The 21,565-nt window shown below is 42.1% G+C and overlaps 1 protein-coding gene across 2 annotated transcripts in view; it reads left to right on the top strand.

Annotated features, from left to right (window-relative positions):
* The window catches only part of ARHGAP26 (Rho GTPase activating protein 26), a 427,668-nt gene that overhangs the window by 386,271 nt on the left and 19,832 nt on the right, over nt 1-21,565 (top strand). The window contains exon 21 of one of the 2 annotated variants that reach the window (XM_047086326.1): nt 21,060-21,335. In XM_047086326.1, coding sequence (XP_046942282.1) covers nt 21,060-21,335 — 276 coding nt within the window. The remainder of the gene's footprint in view (nt 1-21,059; nt 21,336-21,565) is intronic. The other variant, XM_047086334.1, reaches the window with a different exon arrangement.

Consider the following 21,565-nt stretch of genomic DNA (forward strand, 5'->3'; position numbering starts at 1 on the left):
CTTGTTCCCTGCAGTGATTCAAAGCAGTCTTCTCTGAGAATTTTCACTTATTTTGAAGGAATGACTTGAACCTAGATTGGTTTGGCCCCATTTTTGTCTTAGTACTTATTATTTGATTGGCTCATTTGACAGAAGAAACAAAACCCATATACCTAAGAGACCAAAGAAGGGGAGTGATGGGAAAGATGAAGGAATACGAGTGAAGCCAAATTGTCCCACTGTGGGTGGGATTGTATATGAGCATGACCTTTTTTGGGAACACTGTGGAAGTATGGGTCAGAAGCCTTACGAAGGGCTTACCCTTTGACTCAGCAATTACCTTCTAGTATTAACCATAAGAACATAATCAGAGATACATGTAAAAGTGGATGGGCTTTTATGCCACTATTATTTATAATAGCAAAAACAAAAACAACAACAACAACAAAAACTTAAATGTCCAGGAATAGTGATGATTTGGTAATTGCCACACAGCCATGGACTACAATGCAACTATTAAAAATTATATTGCCAATACATTTTATCAACGTAGGAATATTTTCATAATAAACTCCTTTGTTGAAAAAAGGAGAATAGGGGCACCTGGGTGGCGCAGTCGGTTAAGCATCCGACTTCAGCCAGGTCACGATCTCGCGGTCCGGGAGTTCGAGCCCCGCGTCAGGCTCTGGGCTGATGGCTCAGAGCCTGGAGCCTATTTCCGATTCTGTGTCTCCCTCTCTCTCTGCCCCTCCCCCGTTCATGCTCTGTCTCTCTCTGTCCCAAAAATAAATAAACGTTGAAAAAAAATTAAAAAAAAAAAGAAAGAAAAAAGGAGAATAAAAAAGTCTTCTAATTACAGTGCCATTTTAATACATAAACCAAAATGCATATGGATGCGTATGGACATGTAGCAAGATTCTAAAACATTGTGACAGCAGTGCCATAGGGTGAGACTTGATGGCTTTTGTTTCATTTTGGTTTTTGCCTCTTGTTTCTTTGTTGTCCACATTGAGCATGATTGCTTTCATAGCCAGAAACAGAAACAATGGATTTTCTTTCTGTAGTTTAAAATTTTTTTTAAATGTTTTTATTTATTTTTGAGACAGAGAGAGACAGAGCATGAGCAGGGGAGGGGCAGAGAGAGAGGGAGACACAGAATCCGAAGCAGGCCCCAGGCGCCAAGCTGTCAGCACAGAGCCCGACGTGGGGTTCAAACTCACAGACTGCGAGATCATGACCTGAGCTGAAGTCGGAGGCTCAACCGACTGAGCCACCCAGGTGCCCCTCTTTCTGTAGTTTAAAAATAAGTATTTATGCATTACAAAGACGCCCTCCCCCTTTACCCTTTTAAACCAAAAATGGGCTGAGGAGGAGGAGAGGAAGTAAGCTGGCTTTGAAAATTTGAATTAGGCAGAGCCTTGGAGTCCTTCCTGGTCAGTTTTGCTTTGGCAAGGCAGATATGGTTGCGCAGTCCCTAAGGTTATTTCTTCCTTACCCTAAATACAGGAGGTCATCAAGTTCATGAAGTATCAATACTTGCTATTATGTGGGGAACCCTTTCTAGGGGCAGGTGTGGTGTCCTGCTCTTTATCTAGGTTCACTCATGCAGTCCTCACAAAAGGCCCTTGAGGGTAACCTTCTCCCTGGTTTTCAAGTGAGGAGAGGGAGGTGGGGTAGTAAACATTCCCACACTCCTTCTGCCTGCCTCCATAGGCCTTGCTGTTCCCACTCAACCCAGTGTTTCCTGCAGGAACTTTCTCAAAGAGTCTTCTTTAGGTTTGTCTTCCAAAAGGAGCCACCCTGTTTACAGAACCAGCTTTTAACCTATTGACAGAGGTGTGCACAGGAAGAAGGGAAATTAGATATTGAGAGGCTCATGATTTAAAAGGAGAAGAGGGGGGGGCGCCTGGGTGGCTCACTTGGTTTATGGATGGTATAAGTACCGAGTCCTTAAGTCTACTTTAAATGTCTGACTTTGGCTCAGGTCATGATCTTGGAGTTTGTGAGTTCGAGCCCGGCATTGGGCTTTCTGCTGTCAGCACAGAGCCTGCTTCAGATCCTCTGTCCTACTCTCTCTCTCTCTGCCCCTCCTCTGCTTGTTCTCTCTCTCTTTCTCTGTCTCTCAAAAGTGAATAAACTTAAAAAAGGAGGGGGGGGAGGCGGCTGCTGCAGTGGCCCACCCACCACCCCAAGAAATTCATCCATTCATTAAGTGCTAACGTCCAAGGATCCAGCCCAGCCTACCTTGACCAGCTTAGTGATGGCAACTCTTTGCTGTCGACATTGCAGAGTATTCTAAGAATAAGCAGCGCCATCCCCGGTGGCATTTGTATAAAACCCGTGCACTGTCATCCTTAGAGAAAGACTCAGCCCAAAGAGGAAGTATGATCCTGTACCTCTGTCCTCCACCCGGCCTTTGCGCGTGGGCTTCCCAGGAAGCTGTCCAGAGGAGTGCCTGGGGATTGAGATTCCCTCCCCTGACACCTCCAAAATGAGTGTGGGCTGGTGCATAGTGCCTCTTTTCCCATATGCCCCCATTTTCTGCAACATTAAGGCTTTCAGGGATACCACCAGCATTTCTTTGAGAGAGCTAGTAGAAAACAGATGTCTCCTGTTAGTCTTCCCTGAAAAAAAGAGGCTGGGGTTTAATTAAGGTCCATAAGTGAGCCAGAGCTCAGTATTGACACCTCCATTTGAACATGAAATTCTGGGCTTTGGGCACAGGTTATTTGACACCTGCAGACCTATCTGTCACTGGTAACACAACCGGGCACCTGTGAACGTGCCTCTGTATGTTTTCTACTGGGGGCTTTGCTGTGCAGACACAAGTAACAGGGCTATGCTAAGATGGGGAATTAACCTAGGACAAACCCCCTAGAACCTGAGGCATATTACTTTCGCTCTTTGCTTTTAGTTGATGCTAGTTTTCTCTTCATTTTCACTTCTCTTGGGATCAGTTTATGGATGGTATAAGTACTGAGTCCTTAAGTCTACTTTTCATTTTGAAATAGATGAACCATTTTCTCAAGACAAGTCAGGCATGCCCTGATCATAAAACAGCTACCATTTAGTGAAGACTTCATGCCTACCATGCTTTAACATGCTAAGTATTCGCTATGTACAATCTCCATAATATCCCCCTTTTAAACAGGGAAGGAAAAGGAGGGACACAGAAGTTGCCCAAGGTCACAGCCAAGAAGTGGCAGAGCCAGTATTGGAGGGGGTTTCTGACCCTAAACTCGTGTACCTGTTAATTCACTGTTCATAATATTGCTTTCATTTAGAAGTCTGTTCAGCAAATAAGACAGGTATTCTCTGAAAACAGACAACCCGTGAAATTACTGAGAAACTAGCAAACCATTTTTCTTTATTTTCTATTGAATGTGTATTTATGATTTCTTGGAACTGAGGTTTCACCTCTTCCAACAGGCTCTAGGGCACCACACGCAAACCCCCTGTAAGTTGGCCCACTTGGTTTGTGTCAGACATTTCCCAGTGACCCCTTCTGTCCCCCAGGCTTGTGAAGTAAATGTTTCAGGGAGCACTGTTAGAAGCGTCCACAGTGGGAAGGGCCGGAGGGGTGCAGCGGGCACAGGCGTTCAGAAGAGCCCAAGTTCTCGAGTCAGGCTGCCTCGGTTCAGCCTCAGAATTACCGCTTTCAGACTCAGAAAATTGTTCAGTCTCTCTACTTTTCAGCTACCTCTTGGCAACATCAGGCAGCCCTCACAGGGTTGTCAGGAGGAGGCAGTGACAAAAAGTGCTCAGCCCAGAGCCTAGCATGTGGAAGTACTCTCTCTACGGGTGGGAGCTGTTAGTTTAGATGCAGGATTTGTCCTATGGCTACACCTTGTCTCGGCATAGAGTGTGGGGGCTCTTTTTGTCCTTGATGATGATTCTCCTTTCCCACATGCAAGATGACTGGACCCCCTTAGTTTTAAACCCCAGAATGGAAAATGGGAACACCACAACCCCGTGGAAACTTTTCCAAACTACTCGAGATTAGCGATCGCTCTCTTCTCAGAACCCCTTCAGTTCTTGGGAGCAAATCACAGATGAAACTGGGAGTTTGTTAATTCGGTAGATTAGTTTACACGTTTGTGGGGCCAAATGTAATGAAATCCATGAGAATAAGTCAAATCTTCTGGATGAATAAAATAATCACAAAGGTAAAGTTTTGGTACTAAGCCCCTTGGGTGTCCACATTTCCCAGTAATTTGCACAGCTGACACAGAGCAATGTAGAAACCAGGAATCCGTGGTTCCCATCTCTGCTTGCTTATCAGAACCACAGGGCTAGGGTTGGGGGAAATGGGGACAGCATCTTAAAAACAGATTTTTAGGGGCACCTGGGTGGCTCAGTTGGTTAAGCATCTGACTCTTGATTTTGGCTCCGCTCATGATCTCACAGCTTGTAGGATCAAGCCCCACATGGGGCTTTGCACTGACAGCACAGAGCCTACCTGGGCTTCACCATCTCCTCTCTCTCTGCCCCTCCCCTGCTCGCACACACACATGCACTCTCTCACTGTCTCTCAAAATAAATAAACTTCAAAAAAATACAGGGATTTTTATTTCACAGTTCAGGCGTTTACTTGATGGCGTGAGGGCTTTTCACTTTGGAAAATACTTGTTATTTCTTTTTGTTTTATTACACGCAAAATTATGATTTGAAGTGTCTTCCTTCGGTATTCTTGAGGAGAGTCTCCTTTCCATAGTTTTCTGGGAGAATGACAGAAAGTTTAAGTGTACTCAATGTGTCATTTCTGCAAGAACTGATGCAGATTTGGTGTGGGCATTGTGGAAGGCTTGCCTTCATGTTTCAGGCGGGTATGTTTGAAAACATAGATTGGTGATTTCCAAAGGGAACTGGATGGGCTTGTAATACTAATACCACAAATAACTTTGTAAGTGGATTCATATAACTATATGCACAAAAAGTGGTTACATCTTCAGAAGTCTTCTACCTCAGATAGTGAACGTCGGAAGGACCTGAACGAAGAAGATGTGATAACCCGGAGTGTCACATCTCGTGCTTGGTCCTGTAGCACCATCAAGACATGGCATCTCTCCCAAAGGAAAGGAAGTCTCTAGGCTGTTGTTTTGTTTGGAGCTTATATAATTCCTTTCTTCCAAAAAGGAACAAGCAGCATACTTTTTTTAGGGCACATAGAGACTTCGTTGAAAAGGGGAACATTTGTTTCCCCAAACAGAATGACTTTTTCGCTGTACCAGGAAACAATTTCTTGCAGGAAAAGTATGTTTTGCTGTTACCAGCCACTACTGGGAACTGCTACAGCCCCAGCCAACATTGATTACCGATCTTCTCTCGATAGTTCTGTCTTTTAAAATAGGACCCTTTCCATTAAGTTCACATAGAATTCTGGGAAAAGGCCTTCCTATCAGGCAGAGAGATTGTGAGGGCATTTAGGAAGAAATGGGGCTTGGGTTTTGTTCGAATCCCAGACGGTTAAAATAAAAAGAAGTACTAGTGTTGAAGAGAACGAGCCCTCAACTCTCTGTTAGCAGAGGCCTCCCCTCAGATGTTGAGAGAAGTGGCCTGTCCACACAGAATCCCAATCCGCACCCCCACACACACCACCATTTCCCTGGGAGCTCACCTGTATACTGCATTCACTTTTATTAGCTTCATAGCTCTTCATACCAGCTGAAATGTCTTATTTGCTTGTTTGCTTATTTACTGTCTCTTACACACACAGGAACACTGTTTCCTAGAAACTATTTTGCTCACTAAAACCATCAACACATAATCAGAAAAAATATTTGGGGCGTGCATACCTCCAATATGTATTCATTATTTTTATTTACTTATTTATAAACTACATACTGAACTTCCTAATTGTTATATTACGTACATCAGAAAATATATATAAAATGCAAATCTTGCAAGGAACGGATAAGAAAAAAAATGGATGTAGAAGCTTTGGTACCTTTTCCCCACACATCCTGTGCTGTCCCACCCTGCCTTGCAGTGCACAGTATTTCACTGTAAGCTGCTTGAGAGCAGCAGACTCACTCCATGTGCTTCCCACTGCCTTCCCAGGGCTTGCAACAGCATCAGCCATGTAGTACGTGCACAGTAGATATTTGCTCAGTAAATATTTACTTCTGAGTAATAAGCAAAGCCAAAGCACAGCTCACTCTGCTAGGCTCCATATAGATGAGGTTGTATTGCATCTTTGCAGGATGAGAGAAGCAAAGCCCTACTTTTTAGGGTCAGAATGCCTTCCTAATACAATATGTGCTGAATAAGGGATTTACTGTAATGATTCAAATCCTTCACCAAAGAGGTAATTACAACTTCCTTGATAAGAGCAGAGCTCAAGCAGGCAGACAGGTGGTTTCTGGTTTCTCTTCTAACAGATGGCACAAGTGGACCAGCTTCTGAGGCTTTTTGAGGAAACTTGCTCATAAACAGCCTTAAATATATATTATTTTTCATGTCTTCCAACACATGCTTTCTAAATAGAGCAAAAAGGCTTCGTAGATTGAGGACAGGAGCACATATTATGAGCAAGGCTGCAAGAAGCAGGGCACTTCCAGTTTACGTGAGCAGCAGGTGCAGTGTGTCTGGCACGCAGCAGGGAGGTTCTGTGCCCCATGGAGGCTGGATGCACTGAGAACCTTCACCATAGCGAGCCTTTCCTTCTAGGTGCCCTCAAAGCATTTTTACCTGGCACAATAAACTATACCTTCAGTTCTCCTATGATTTGGAAACTCATATATTTTTTAAAAGTTTTTTTGAATGTTTATTTTTTTTAATTTTTTTTAACGTTTATTTATTTTTGAGACAGAGAGAGACAGAGCATGAATTGGGGAGGGGCAGAGAGAGAGGGAGACACAGAACTGGAAGCAGGCTCCAGGCTCTGAGCCATCAGCCCAGAGCCCGACGCGGGGCTCAAACTCACGGACCGTGAGATCGTGACCTGAGCTGAAGTCGGACGCTGAACCGACTGAGCCACCCAGGCGCCCCATGAATGTTTATTTTTGAGAGAGAAAGAGAGAGCACGAGCAGGGAAGGGGCAGAGAGAGAGGGAGACACAGAATCCGAAGCAGGCTCCAGGCTCTAAACTGTCAGCACAGAGCCCAATGTGGGGCTCAGAGTCACAAACCATGAGATCATGGCCTGAGCTGAAGTTGGACTTTTAACTGACTGAGCCACCCAGGTGCCCCTGGAAACTCATATTTTTAAAGGAAAAAATCTCACGTGGTTTGATTTTAAGATTTTTTGTTTTGTTTTTGTAAAGAGGGCATATGGTGTAGCCTAAGAGGTCCGGTTTTAAATCCCAGCTTCTCATATACTAACCAGTTGGCTTTAAGCAGCAAAAATACTTAAACTTTATGATCTTCTGTTTTCTCACCTGAAAAATGGGAATAATAATAGCTATCCCTGCAGTTGTTTGGAAAAATTAAGATGATACATCTGAAAAGATTGGCAGACTGACTGATACGTAGTAAGTATTCAGTGCCAATTAGAACTCATCATTTTTCCCCACCTTCCTTTTTACCTTCCCTTTGAAAGCTGTTGATCCACTATAAACCGGTGAAGAAAGAGAAATAAATCAGACACAAAAGGTAACACATTGTGTGATGCCACTTTTGTGACATGTCCAGAAAAGGCAAATCTCTAGAGACAGAAAATAGATCAGTGGTTGCCTATGGCTGATAATGTGAGCACGGCTTCAGTGCAAGTGGCGGGAGGGACCTTTCGGGGCTGACAGAAACATTTTAAAACTAGATTATGGGTGATAACTACTCAACTCTATCAATGTTGTATGCTTAAAATGGGTGAACATTATTGTATGTAAAGTATACTTCAATAAAGTTATTTGTTTTATATCCTCTTCTCCTAAGAATACTAAACACAATGAGTAAATGTTGACATGTTGGTGGTGATGATAGTTTTGACAAGTGATGTTAAAAGTAAGAGGCAAAAATATCAAGTAACCATCAAAACCTTGCCTGGAATGGACATACAATTTTTTTGTTAATTAATTTCACTCTTCAGAATAACTAAATAAATAGGTCTTGGGAAAATATATGCTACAGTTTTACAAGAGGAAATGCAAATATAGCCAAGAACAAAAATTTCCAAACTTTGAGAATTGTGGCACTGAAAATACCTGAAAGTTTTAAATGGTGCCTGGTTGAACTTTTTTCTTCATTTTAGCAGTGTTGAGTTTTTATCATCTCTTTCTTTTTTTCTTAAAGAGTATTTATTTATTTTCAGAGAGGCAGAGAAAGCAGGGAAGGGGCAGAGGGGGTAGGGGGAGAGAATCACAAGCAGACTCTGTGCTATCAGCACCAAACCCAATGTGGGGCTCAAACCCACAAACCATGAGACTATGACCTGAGCTGAAACTAAGAGTCAGACACTTAACCAACTAAGCCTCCCAGGCACCCCTGAGGTTTTATCAGGTTTGATACAGAAATGCAGGAGTCCATCAACATAGACCAGTGTGCCTGTGTCCCTCCCCACCAGAAACAGAATGTGTGAAACGCCCCTTCTGTCGTACTTGTCAGGCGCAGCCATCCTAGGCAAGCAAACAAGGGGCTATGTGCAGAGCTGTGCTGACAACATGAGATTGAGAACCACTTACATGATATCGGGTAATTCTGACTTAGAAATACCTGGCTTCCCTGACTACCAGGGTCTTATGTTTGACTTCTGGTAGATCCATATTTCCTTTCTTTTCACTAAGTACTTCGATTCTATGGAGTTTTTATTTATTTATTTATTTATTTAACGCAGCCTTTATACTATTGTCAATTCCAAAGAAACTTAGGGAGCATTCATAGTGTGCCATAACTACTGTGCAAGGTAGGGTCAAGACCAGAAGGGAAATATTACTTCTTGAGGATTCAGAGGAGAAATACAGAACTTAGTATAATGCCAGAGAAGCCTCATGTAGGAATTCACATGGAAAATGGGCTTTGAATGGTGGGTAGGCATTGATTAGGGGCAAGGGAAGAGACATTCCAGGAGGGAAAAACAGCATTAGCAAAGATCACGGTGATAGAAAGCTGAAAGCACAAGATTATGGCACACATAAACCAGTTTGGCTACAACACCAGTTGGAAAACTAAGACCCATGGGTGGGCCTCATCCATCCAGCTGCCTGTTGATTTTGTTTTTGTTTTGTTTTTGTTTTTTGGTTCATGAGGTAAGAATGGTTTTTACATTTTTAAAAAATTTTTTTATGTTTATTTTTGACAGAGAGAGAGAGAGAGAGACAGAGCATGAGCAGGGGAGGGGTAGAGAGAGAGAGGGAGACACAGAATCTGAAGCAGGCTCCAGGCTCTGAGCTGTCAGCACAGAGCTCAACGTGAGGCTCGAACTCACAGACTGCGAGATCATGACCTGAGCCGAAGTCGGACGCTCAACCGACTGAGCCACCCAGGCGCCCCAAGAATGGTTTTTACGTTTTTAAGCTGTTATATTTTACATGGTTACATAAGTAACTACCTAATTCCCTCAATTTTGCCTCTTGGTCCAGAGTCTACAATATTTACTATGTGACCCTTTAAGAAAAATCTTACTCATCTGGAAAGCTCTGGGAGCATGAGGGCAAGTAAGGTAGATTAGGAAGAGCATCAGGGCTTTATTGTGAAAGACCTTCAAATGACAGAAACCCAACTAGCTTAATGAAAAAGTGGAAGTTAAAAACTTACAATTTTAGGAAATCTCAGGGTGGATCTAACCTCGAGCACAATTGGACCCAGGAACCCAAATTATTATTTTGCTTGGCTCTTCTTCCTTCCTTTTTTTTCTTAAACTTCATTTGCCGACAGATGTTTGCCATGTAATGGGGAAAAAGATCTCTGGTCACACTAAGCCAATACATTCAGCTTTTGCTTCCAGAAAAAAAACAGCATTTGTATGTCAGACCCCAAGGAAAAACTGTCATCAGTTATACGGCCACCCTTGACCCAGCCGCTGTGGCCATATGAAGGGCGGCACTGTTTCCAGCCAGCCCCAGTCACATGCCTGCCCCTGTGATGAAATCAGTGGGAAACTGGCTCCACCTGGATCACTTGGGGTGGCACAGACGAAGGGGAGTGGGAAAACTAGTGGCCAGGAGTAGACTCTAACTACATCTTTGACTCTACCAGAGTGAATAATTTACTCTATTGCAGTAGGTAGTTGGAAGTTTTTGTGGAGGAAATTGCTCTTCATTCCAAATTCAACACATATTTATTGACCCGTGTGCTCAGGACGTTTGTGTACTTACAACCTGCCGTGGGACCGACCGGAATGGTAAAAGGTAAAGAAACCAGGCTAGAGATTCTTGTCATAGTCTAGGTGAGATGGCTTTGGTCTCCATCCTCAGAGGAAAGGGAAAATATTGAAGTGTTTTGAGCAGATAAATAACAGGATCAGATGTGCATTTTGAAATGATCACCAAGAATGGTCCTTTTAAGTTAAATACCTATGTTGAAAATCTTGTTTACATTGTAAATTTGCCAAAGATTGTCCAAAGTAATTTGGATCTGCCTCATATTTTTTAATAAATACACACACACATACACACATATATATACATGTACATTTTAGTTTTGTGAGATCAGAATTAATGGTGTTTTGCTGTGTCTCTTTTCATTGACATCTCAGTGGGTGTTTCGTTTTGGAATGTAAGAACTAGAGCAGAATATAAAAATCATTTTCCTTCAGTTTGTTTTTATTCACAGATGTTAAAACCCTTTTTTTCCACTGGAAAGGGTGACTTTGCTGGAAAATCATTTAAAGTTTTTTCCAGTCGAGTCAATAAGCTCCTCAGCACCAGATGAACAAGGGGCAGAAACCACTGTGCAGCCTTAGTGAGATTGTATTCCTTCACTGTTCAGCGTGAGCCAGGCTTTGTAGAAACGGAACATGGTCCAGGCAAGAATGCAGGTTTCATGCATGGTCGCACTGAAGGTGCAAGGCTGTGCATGGAAGATACAAATGGAGTAGAGAAGATGTTTGAGTGGATTGAAATCAAATCAAAAACAGTTTTGCAAGTGTTTAGAGTATTGAATCAACACTAGAATTAGAGGGAAGTCAGCTATTTGCTTGGGAGGAGAAAAGGAGAGTCAGACAGTTGGCCTTCCCACCGAAGTTGGTGTCTGCTTCTCTCTCTGCCTTGTGTTCCTCTTGTGTATCTGGACCAAGGTTTGGAGGCTTGCAGGAGTTTAACTTAATCGTCCTGAATATTATCCTTAGCCGAAGTGTTTTTTCTACTGCTGAGAGTTAGGAACATGGTAAGATAAGTTGGCTTTCTTATTCAAGGAATCTCCTTTCCCCAGGGTTACTTTTAAGCTGAAGTATCCTGGGCCACCACTGCTAATTTTGGACCCTCCCTTGTTTTCAGTGGTGGACATTTAGATTCTTAGTAAATCCTTTTCTCTTCTCTTCCTCCCCCTAGTCCAAACAGGAAATATTCCTTAAAAGTAGACCATATAGAAAAGCATGCGACATGGCCAGTGACTTTCAGCCAGTGTTGTTAACATGTTTTCCAGCTTACTCAGAATGTGACACTGGACAATGTCCTATTCCACTTCCCCATGCCCGGGTGAAAGGAAGACACCACTGATTTACTGTAATAACTTTACCAAAATAAAAATGTCCCTGGAGGAGTCAACGTCATTTCTCAATGAGGAGAGCAGGATGGAAAAATTAGTACTTGCCTATGGAGGGTGCTTAGTAAATATGCACCGAGTGTATTTGACTGAAAAAGAAGAGAAACAGCCCAATAGTTGGGAGCTGCCAACTGCATTATGCAACCCAAACCACAGATTGGTGCAAGAAGGATGGAACTGTCATTTTACCTCTATGAAACATCCCTCCTCCAGAGATTAAATGTAGCCATTTGTATGATTAGGGAGATTATTTTTACTAGTGACCTTTGGTTTTTGGTTATAAATGTTACCTATTAATTATAGGAAACGTGGGAGGTATTTTGAAAGCCCCCAAAATAAAAATTACCTTTATCCTCATCACCCAGAGAATGTTGATATACTTACTGTCTGTGAGTATGTTTTAAGATTGGTTTGCACACGTTTTTTATTATAAAAAAGTGCATGAAATGTGATTGTACAGCTTAACAAATTATCATTTAGCAAACACCCACATAACCACCGAGGTTAAGAAGTACAATTCTATGGGTGCCTGGGTGGCTCAGTCGGGTAAGCATCCAACTTTGGCTCAGGTCAAGATCTTGTGTCATGAGATTGAACCCCACATTGGGCTCTGTGCTGACAGCTCAGTCTGGAGCCTGCTTCAGATTCTGTGTCTCCCTCTCTCTCTGCCCCTCTCCCACTCGTGCTCTGTCTCTCAAAAATGAATAAACGTTAAAAAATTAAAAAAAAAGAAGTACAAGCCTGCCAAGACCCCAGAGTTGTCTGCATCTCTTGCTTTCTCTTTCCCTCTCCCCACAGCAAAAGGAACCACTAATTGGATGTTTACAGTAATCATCTCCATGTTTTTATTTATATTTTTATCTCTTAAATACAGAGTCTTGCTATGTCCAGTAGCTATGTTCAAATAAAGTCAATACAAACACTGAGTTAGCAAATACTGAACCACTGGGCATACTGCTAGTTGGGGAAGTACAGGGTTAGGTTCCTCTGAGTCTGTAGTTACCATATTTTTGTAAACTAATTAGTACACCTTATTACTATTATTGTTGATTGATTACCATTGAATTCATGACCAACAGCACTGTAAATCATGCCTGAACAAAGCTTATTAAATACATGTTTTCTCCATAAGGCACATCTTCTTGCCCTTAGAAACTCTGGAGGACTGAAACAAGAAGGCCAGACCATCCCTTTCTTCCACCTCAGATGGCGTTGTGCAAATTAGATGCTTCAGAGTGACCCAAGTCTTTGGTTGCTTTGCATGTGTCCATAAGCAACCATGAAAAAACCATGAATATTGATTCTGAGGTTACAAATACATTTTAGCAAGTAAGTGAATTCACAAACACAGAATCTACAAGTAATGATCAACTATATGCATCCATAAAATATAATATTTTGTTTTATTAAGCTGGCTTCCTTTGTTCAGTGGTTTTAAGAGTCCCTACTTTATTAAAATTAGTCATTATTTATTTTCATTATAGTAGAGTTTACCATTGTATTAACATACTAAAATTATTTCTCCATTCTTCTTTTACTGAACTTGTGGGTTTCCTGTTTTTGCTTTTATAAATAATTTGCTGTATACATTTGTATGTATCTCTTCTGAGACACATGTATGCACCATGCTTGAGAGTGTATGTCTGGGAATGGAACTGCTGAATCATAGAGAATGATATCTTCACCTTTGCCAGATGAAGTCAAACTGTCCAAAATTGGTGTAGCAATTGACATCCCTCCTCCAGCAAAGTAGTAGAGTTCTGACATTGCACATCTTGCAAACACTTGGCATTTTCAGCATTTTGATGTTAGCTGTTTAGTCATTCTGGTATTTGCGCAGAATTACTTCATTATGGTTTTAATCTACATTTCCTGTACTACAGCAAGGTTAAGCACTTACTTGTTCTTTTGCATTTTCTCTTCTTAAGTCCCTGTTCAAGTTGCTTGCCCATCTCCTACTTGGTTGTCTTTTTCCTTCTGATCATTAGGAGTTCTTTGTATAGTCTGGTTATGAGTGCTCTGTTTATATATTGTAGGCTGTCTTTTTACTCTCTTTTAATGTTGTCTTTTGATAAGTAAAATTTATTAATTTTAATGTAGTCAGATATATATGTGTTTTCCTTAAGATTAGTGCTTTTTATTCCCTGTTGGATAACGTTCCAACCTCACGTTCCCAGTTATTCCTTTATTGTTTGCCTTGAGCATTCAGATCTATAATCTGCCTAGAAATCATTTATTTGTTAGGTATGATATGAAGGAGAAGTTAAGTGTTACTTTTTCTATATAGATACCCATTTAAACCAACATCATTTAATGACGAGTGCTTTCCACTAATACAAAATAATACAGACTCATGATAAAAAAAATTAAAACACTGTAAATAAAATAAAAAAGTGAATGTCAAATCCATGCCTGTGTACCTAGTTTCCCATTCTCAATCCCCTGAGGTAAAGTTTCTTGCTTGCAGATTTCTTTTAAGAAGAGTGTTTGAACCTCCCTAGCATTAGAATGGTGGCCGTAAGTTATGCCTCAGGACAGTAGAAGATTGAACCTGGCAGTACTGTTGGTTTCCTTCCCTTTTTATTTATTTTTTTTTTTTACGTTTATTTATTTTTGAGACAGAGAGAGACAGAGCATGAACGGGGGAGGGGCAGAGAGAGAGGGAGACACAGAATCGGAAGCCGGCTCCAGGCTCCGAGCCATCAGCCCAGAGCCCGACGCGGGGCTCGAACTCACGGACCGCGAGATCGTGACCTGAGCCGAAGTCGGACGCTCAACCGACTGAGCCACCCAGGCGCCCCTTCCTTCCCTTTTTAAAAGAATACATTTGCTTTGGGAATGTCTTCATTATATAGAGAATGACAATTGTATGCACTCAATTTAAGATAGTCAGGAGGTTTGGATATTTCTTGACAACTATTTAAATCTTTTGAAACAGCACATGTTACCATATACTGTACGTTCTTGGTAGTGCCCCCAAATGCTTCAACCTACCTTTACAAATAACTTCATAAGTTGTGACCTTTGTTCTAGTTGAAAGAGAGTAAATTATAAGAGCCAATTTTTATGCACCTGAAATGTGGTATCGAAAAAGCCTATAGGGCTGCACTCAGGTTTAACAGAAAAGAATGCTGTGCTCATCCAGTATTGTGTACCATAGAGCACCGTGAAGACATTTGGTGCTTTTAACTGTCCTTGCTCATCCTGTCCCTTGAGATTTTTTTTTTCTGTCCTTTGAGCAATTGAACTGGGACCTTTGTCCAGACATCTTTACTTCCAATCCAGAGTTTTCCCATCTGCCTCATATTTCTGTATTATTCTACATGAAACATTTCAAATTATTGACTTGGAGAACCTTCAGGATGACAGATGCCCTATCCTAAGATTATGAATTTTGTTTAAATCATGGAATTATTTGCCATTCCACCACACTCCATCTGAGTTTAAAATCTGCTTGAAATGTATGCTTCAGAAATGTTTTTGAAAGTCAATAAACAGAACCACTACACTGTAGATAAGTTGAACTATTTTAAAAGCAAATTATTTAAGAACTATTTTAAAAGTAATTGCCTATAATTTCTAAGGCCTTAAGGGAATTGCACCATTTTGTCTCATTTAAAATAAGAATCAGGACTCTGTCATTGCCGGAACAAAGATGTACATTAAAATGTATCAGCTGAGGGCAAGAATCTGTAAACACTAGGCATGCTGGTAAAAGTCAAAAGAATACAGAATGGTGCAACTCCGGGGCATGTGGCATTTTCCTCTTGTTAGGTTGTGAAGCACATAATGAAAAAATTCGGGAGGTTGGGACGTATGTAGGATTTCTGTGTTGTAAAAGCTTCAGCAGACGCAAAAGAATATGTAGTCAATTTTTTACAAATGAAAATCATTTTTGTGTCACTTGCTGTAGTTCACTATCCAGTTTCTCAGTATTCCTTTTGGCCCTCTCTTCTTGACTAACATTTGATTTCCCTTCTTTTTTTTTTTTTTTTTCTTTTTTTTTCTTTTTTTTTTTTTTCTTATGGTGCCTTAAATCAAGACATAAGAGAATATTTTCCAAGGAAGAAGAACTCAATGATTTGGGATTAGATTAAATAGGATTTTACAGGTTTCCATGGAATTTTCTCTTCTCATTATAGGAGGAAGAGGGGGAGAGGGGAAGACAAGGAGTCCCCCTTGGATTTAATAGAACCTTCCTATTCTAGACCTAACTGGGAAGGGAGGGGTGATGGCATATGAAAGTCAGCCCTGGGCCAGTGATCTCACGGACCTCACCCAGGCCCGAGATCCTTGACTGGGAACCAGGGCTGTAGATCACAATCCAGTGCCTGGCAGAGAGGACCAAATGCCATTGTTTTGACTTCTTCATAGTACACCTGGCAGAAGACTGTCTGGATACTCTTGTGTACGTCTAGTCCTGTCTTAGAGAGTTCTGGGACAGGCTGACCGTCCACCACTCCCAGTGTTTCTACGATGAGCCACACCATGTGACCAGGGCTCTAACTCCTCAGGTTTCACTTCTCTATCTGCCTGTGTCCTTCCCTACACTGCCTTCTTGGCAGAATGCCCTTTGGAAAGTTAAACATTGCTTCCAGATGGAACAAGAGGAGGGAATTGTATTCATTTTTAAGGTCCCTGGAAATACTAGGAAAGAAGAGAGCCCAAGGTAACCTTTTCCAAATGTGGGGGGAAAAGGCTATCTAATTTTTTTTAACGATGATGCTCCATGTTGGTGGGGCAATGGTGAGAGGGAAGGGGCATCCCCCCCATGCACTATTGGTGGGAATGCAATTCAGCAGAACTCTTCTCCAAAGCTATTTGCTAGTTTGTATCAGGACCCTTAAAAAAAGACTTCTAGCCTTTGACCCACTAATTTAACTTCCAAGAATTTATGCTAAGGAAACAAATACAGTCAATGATCCTCAACAAGGATGTAAGTTGCACTAGTATTTATAATAGCTACAGGGGGATAATGATCTGAATATACACAATAAGGAAAGGTTGCATAAATCAGGGTATACCATACAAGAGAATAGTCTGTAGCCATTTTAAGAATATGATAGCAAAGGCTATTTAATGACATTCGAAAATGTTTTATTAAGTGAAAAAACAACAACAGGCTACTATGTGTGTAGTAGTATTCCCCCACCCCACCACCCCCAAAATAAGGAGATATGCCAAGATAGTAACAGTGACTGTTAGTGGTACAAATTACGATTTTATTGCTTTTTCTTGCTCTTTGGTGTTGGCCAATTTTCTACAAGTCCATCTGTGATTTTGAGTATCAGAATTTTAAAAAGATCATTTTCTTCTGAATGGTCAGCTTACTGCTCTTCTTGTACTGGTTCGGGTTTTAATAGCCATAGAGTAGAGACCCGACTGGGTCTGCCACATCCATAATGACATTGGGAGCAGCCCTGTCCATAGTCACTAGGCAAGCATGCCCTGGCTGGTACACCAGACGTTCCATCATTCAAGTGAGTCACCACTGGAGGGTGTCAAGCTGATGATAATGCCACACAGTGGACTTGAACTACCTGCCACAACCCAACATGCTGCCAGGCCTTTGAGCCTTATCTTCCTAATCTGTTCTTTCTTCACTGTCCAGTGAGTGTCAACAGGACTTACTGGGACTCTGTCACTCCTTTTGAGGACACCGTGGACCAGCTAACTAAAGCCGATGCAAGCCTTCCAGTTGAATCCAAACTAGACCAGCAAATGTTCCTTCCAAGCTAAAGTTTCAGCTCTTGTCATTGCTACAGTTGGGCCTTAATGGAGGGAACCCCAGGAGTGAAAAATGTGCAGATACTCCCAGCTTGACTGTGAGGGTAATAGAGAGGACTTAGGGACTCACCTGCTAAGATTGTAGTTGTAAAATTATTTTCTCCTATCCTAATGTCAGTAATTTATTATTTTTGGCCTCAGTGGGAAAAGTGAGAATTTGATAGAAGCTTCAGAGCCAATAGCAAAACTGACCATTTGTTGTTTGTGTGTTTTGTTTAGGTTTTTTAGGGGTGAGATTTTTTGCCTGCTGTTGTCATTTTTCAGTAAATGTAGCTAGACACTTGTGCAGTGAAAGGGGTATGTACGATTATGCAGAAAATCTTGGCCATTATCATTATCTCTGGGCATCGTATTTCCCATGTATATGTTCTCTGAGATGTCTCACAACTAAAATATCATGTGCCGTCTGCTTCTTGGAGGAGTACTTATATATTATTGATATTCTTTTGCTATAGGCATCCATCATTATATAAATTTTTTAATGTTTATTTTTGAGAGAGAGAGACAGAGAGAGAGACAGAGTGAGTGGGGGAGGGGCAGAGAGAGAGGGAGACACAGAATCCGAAACAGGTTCCAGGCTCTGAGGGGTCAGCCCAGAGACTGATGCGGGGCTCGAACTCACAAACCGCAAGATCATGACCTGAGTCAAAGTTGGATGCTTAGCTGACTGAGCCACTCAGGCGCCCCGGCATCCATCATTCTATATATATACATAAATAAATGTTCTATAGCATTGTTGAGATCATGAGTTTTATTGACATGATTCTGAAACACAAATAAGCAAACAGCATAATTCCATCAGTAGTTTAAAAAATCAGAGTACTATGGAGTGTGCATTCTATTGTTATGCTAAAATACAGTAGTCATAAATTTTAAATTGTGGTCATTTTATAGCAAATAAATAAATGTTGTTGCTATGAGTAAAACAGAAGCAAACAAATGAAATTCTGTTAGCTGTAAAAATGGTAGTCTGTACTATAGTAATTGACAGGGGGATTGAAGAGTAAGTTCTTGTAATGGTTTCAAACACCCTGCATTCCAGCCACACCCCCAGATAATTTCAGCCATGTACTACTGGCCAAGAACCACTTGGATATGCAAGGATGTGAAAAAACATTCAGAACCCACATTGTGTTCATAGAGTATGTCCCTAACGATGCCTTTAGCCAAAGGCATAATTCTTGTACAAATGAGATAGGAAGCTGGAGGTGTTTCCTCCATATAAAAGCCACTGAAAACAAAAAAAGAAAACAAACAAAAAAGTCTTAAGAACTTTTTAATTGTCCTGTGCTGACCACTAACCAGAGAACAGATGAGTGCAGGCCTCTGGGCCTGGGCTGCTTGCTCTCTTGAACCTGGAAATTGTTCCTGGTCAGAGCTCGGGTTCCTGGGTTTGGTTGCAGTTTAGAAGTCATGGCCAGGCCTTGCCTACTAGGTCATTACCGAGGGAGGAGTGTTGTGGGGAGAGGCCTGAGAAGGCAAGGCCTTGCTTACTTACCAGCTGTAACTATAGAAGAAAGTGAGGACTAGACAGTCAAAAGGAGGCCACACTTTTTCCCAGGACTCAAGACAGAGTGAAGTGGGAACAGGTATTAAACTGACAAGATAGTAACTTATCCCTCAGCTGACAAATCTTACTGTGTTATAGTAGAGTTGTTTTTAAGCCTATCCCATCTTGTCAAATACATCGTGAACTCTTGAAGTTAAGGACCTTGGCAGGTGCTAAGTTGTATTCCATTTGTTGTATTTGATTGTGCTGTGTGCTCAGTAACTTGTTTTTGCTGGATTAATTGAGAAAAAGAGAAACAAGCCATACTCTTCAAATTTAATCTCTTGCATTATATGAATTCCATCTGCTATGTGAATCTACCAAAGAGAAGACTGGAGGCAGAATTGGGGAATTTACAATGTGTTGAGTCTTATTGAATCTGTTGCTCCATTTCCATTTTCCTTTGCAAATGTGGCAGGCATCTAAAGGAAACTCATAAATCAGTGGTTAAGAAGGCTTCTAGTGCTATGGCTGGGTCTATAAAGAAGCTTGGCATAGCATAAAGGAACATAGTAAGTCCTGCTACCCCAGAGGCTGTACACTGTGGTGGCCAGAACCCAGGGCTTAAAGCCAAGGGATTGGGGTCTGAACCTCAGCCCTGTCACTTACAGGCAAGCCTCAAATTGGCCCAAGTTTCCACATCTGTAAAATAGGAATTGTATTGTGCCTCTTGGCTTGTTGAGTAAGTTAAATGAGATTTATTAATGTACTCACTCAGTAATTATTTCTTGAATACTCACAGGCACTATTTTAGGCATTGGAGGTAGAACAGTAAATAAAATGGACAAAAATCCCTGCCCTTGGGGAATTTATATTCTAGAAATATAATGCATATCGTGGCATCAAATAAATGTTTCATTCAAGGGTCTGTGGATTTCTCGTGAGCTCATGTGATGAATTTTTACTGTGTATTTCCATGAGAATGTATGTTGCAACCCTAGGCACTTAGGACCATTATTGGGCCACATGCCTAAATTGAGAATGGCCCATTAAGTAGGACATTTATGCATTCTTGCTAAATCCCACTATGTTTAGAAAGTCTGTTCCAGTGGAATTGGATTGCTGTCATTTTCACCTCTCTGAAGTGCTTGGACTGAACATTCCAGCAGTTGGCTGAGGCTCATTACTGCAGGTGGTGGTGTGGCTGGGTGATCTCCACATTGTTTTCTCAGTCATTGGTCTTTGCGCTCTCTGTGACTTAATGCGATTTTACAGAGTTGCTAAAGCTGTGTGTTTGTTTGTTTGTGTAATTTGTGGAAATAAGTCAAAGGGCTAGCTAGCATGACCAGTTAAAATCCACAAGCTGTATTTTAGTAATTTTAATATTTCCTCTCCAAGCTTTTGATCAGCTGCCCATCAAAGAACAAAATGACAGATTGAAGGTTTCAGTTCCTTAGGTTTTCATTGCCTTCCTTCTGGGGCTTTTTCTTAGAGCATCAAAATTCCCAAAATCCATGAAAAGAGAGAGCACGCCTGGAAAGCAAACCCCAGGGGGACTGCAGAGCCGCCTCAAATCACATGTCCTCTCCTGAGAGGTGTGTGTCCAGACCCGTCTTCCATGTGCTATCGTTTTTCTGATGCAGTGGATTTCCAAGTCTCCGGTGGCACACAGCCCATTTAGTTAAAAAATGTAAACAGGAAATTGTTTCCTGGCTGAATGGCCCGTGTGGCTCAGAAAAATGGTCATTTTTGCTGAGACACAACTTTAAAACCACTCACATAGCAGTGGAGGCTGAAGGCCTCTGAGAAGCTTGCCCCGCCCCAGACAGGCTGGTGCTAGGGTCTGAGTGGGAGCTCATGTACGTGGGCCCAGGGCGTCTTCCACCAGGGGGCAAGGGCACAGTGGACACCACTGAAGATGCTCCTGTGACCTAGAAAGAGTTTCTGCAGGTCAGAGAGACACAGTAATGCTCCAAGGAACGGCAGAAGAGCTGCTGCTTGGAAGATGCAGAGGTCTGGAGACCTGTGACTTGGCGCTGATGACACAGCCTGGGCTTCGGTGCCCCTCTTCTGCTCCAGCTCCCCATCATTTGGCCTCCCATGAACCTCGTGCTCCCATTGTGGTTTCCCTGTGTGCTGACAAGTTTTCTGGTTGTTCTGTCTTGCAGCCCCCCGAATCCAAGCCCAACTTCACCCCTCTCGCCATCTTGGCCCATGTTCTCGGCGCCATCCAGCCCTATGCCCACCTCATCCACGTCCAGCGACTCATCCCCCATCAGGTCTGTTGCAGGGTTTGTTTGGTTTTCTGTTGCTGCCGTTGTTCTCTCATTGGCTTGGTCCTCTCTTCATGCAGTGTTCAGCCTCCTCGTCAACTTTGTTCCCCGCCATCCAAACCTGCACTTGCTTTTTGACAGGCCAGAAGAAGCGGTTCGTGAAGACTCCAGGTAAAATCACGGATGATGACCAATCCATTCCTGTTTATCCAAAGCCGGTCAGGGACAGTGGTGGGGGGGACTAGCCTCTACCCTCCTCTGATTCCAGCCTAAGAGACTGAAGCTGGGAGGGACCATGTGCATGAACCAGCATGGCATTTTCCACGCCTTTCTGAACCCTTCCTCCAGTTTCTGAATTAATCCGTGATGCCTGGAGTTTGGGGAAAGAGTGCCTCCTCAAC

The sequence above is a fragment of the Lynx rufus genome, unplaced genomic scaffold (assembly GCF_022079265.1).
Source record: "Lynx rufus isolate CCGP_SWC_20201006 ecotype Redwood Valley unplaced genomic scaffold, mLynRuf1.p SCAF_1, whole genome shotgun sequence".
NCBI lineage: Eukaryota > Metazoa > Chordata > Mammalia > Carnivora > Felidae > Lynx > Lynx rufus.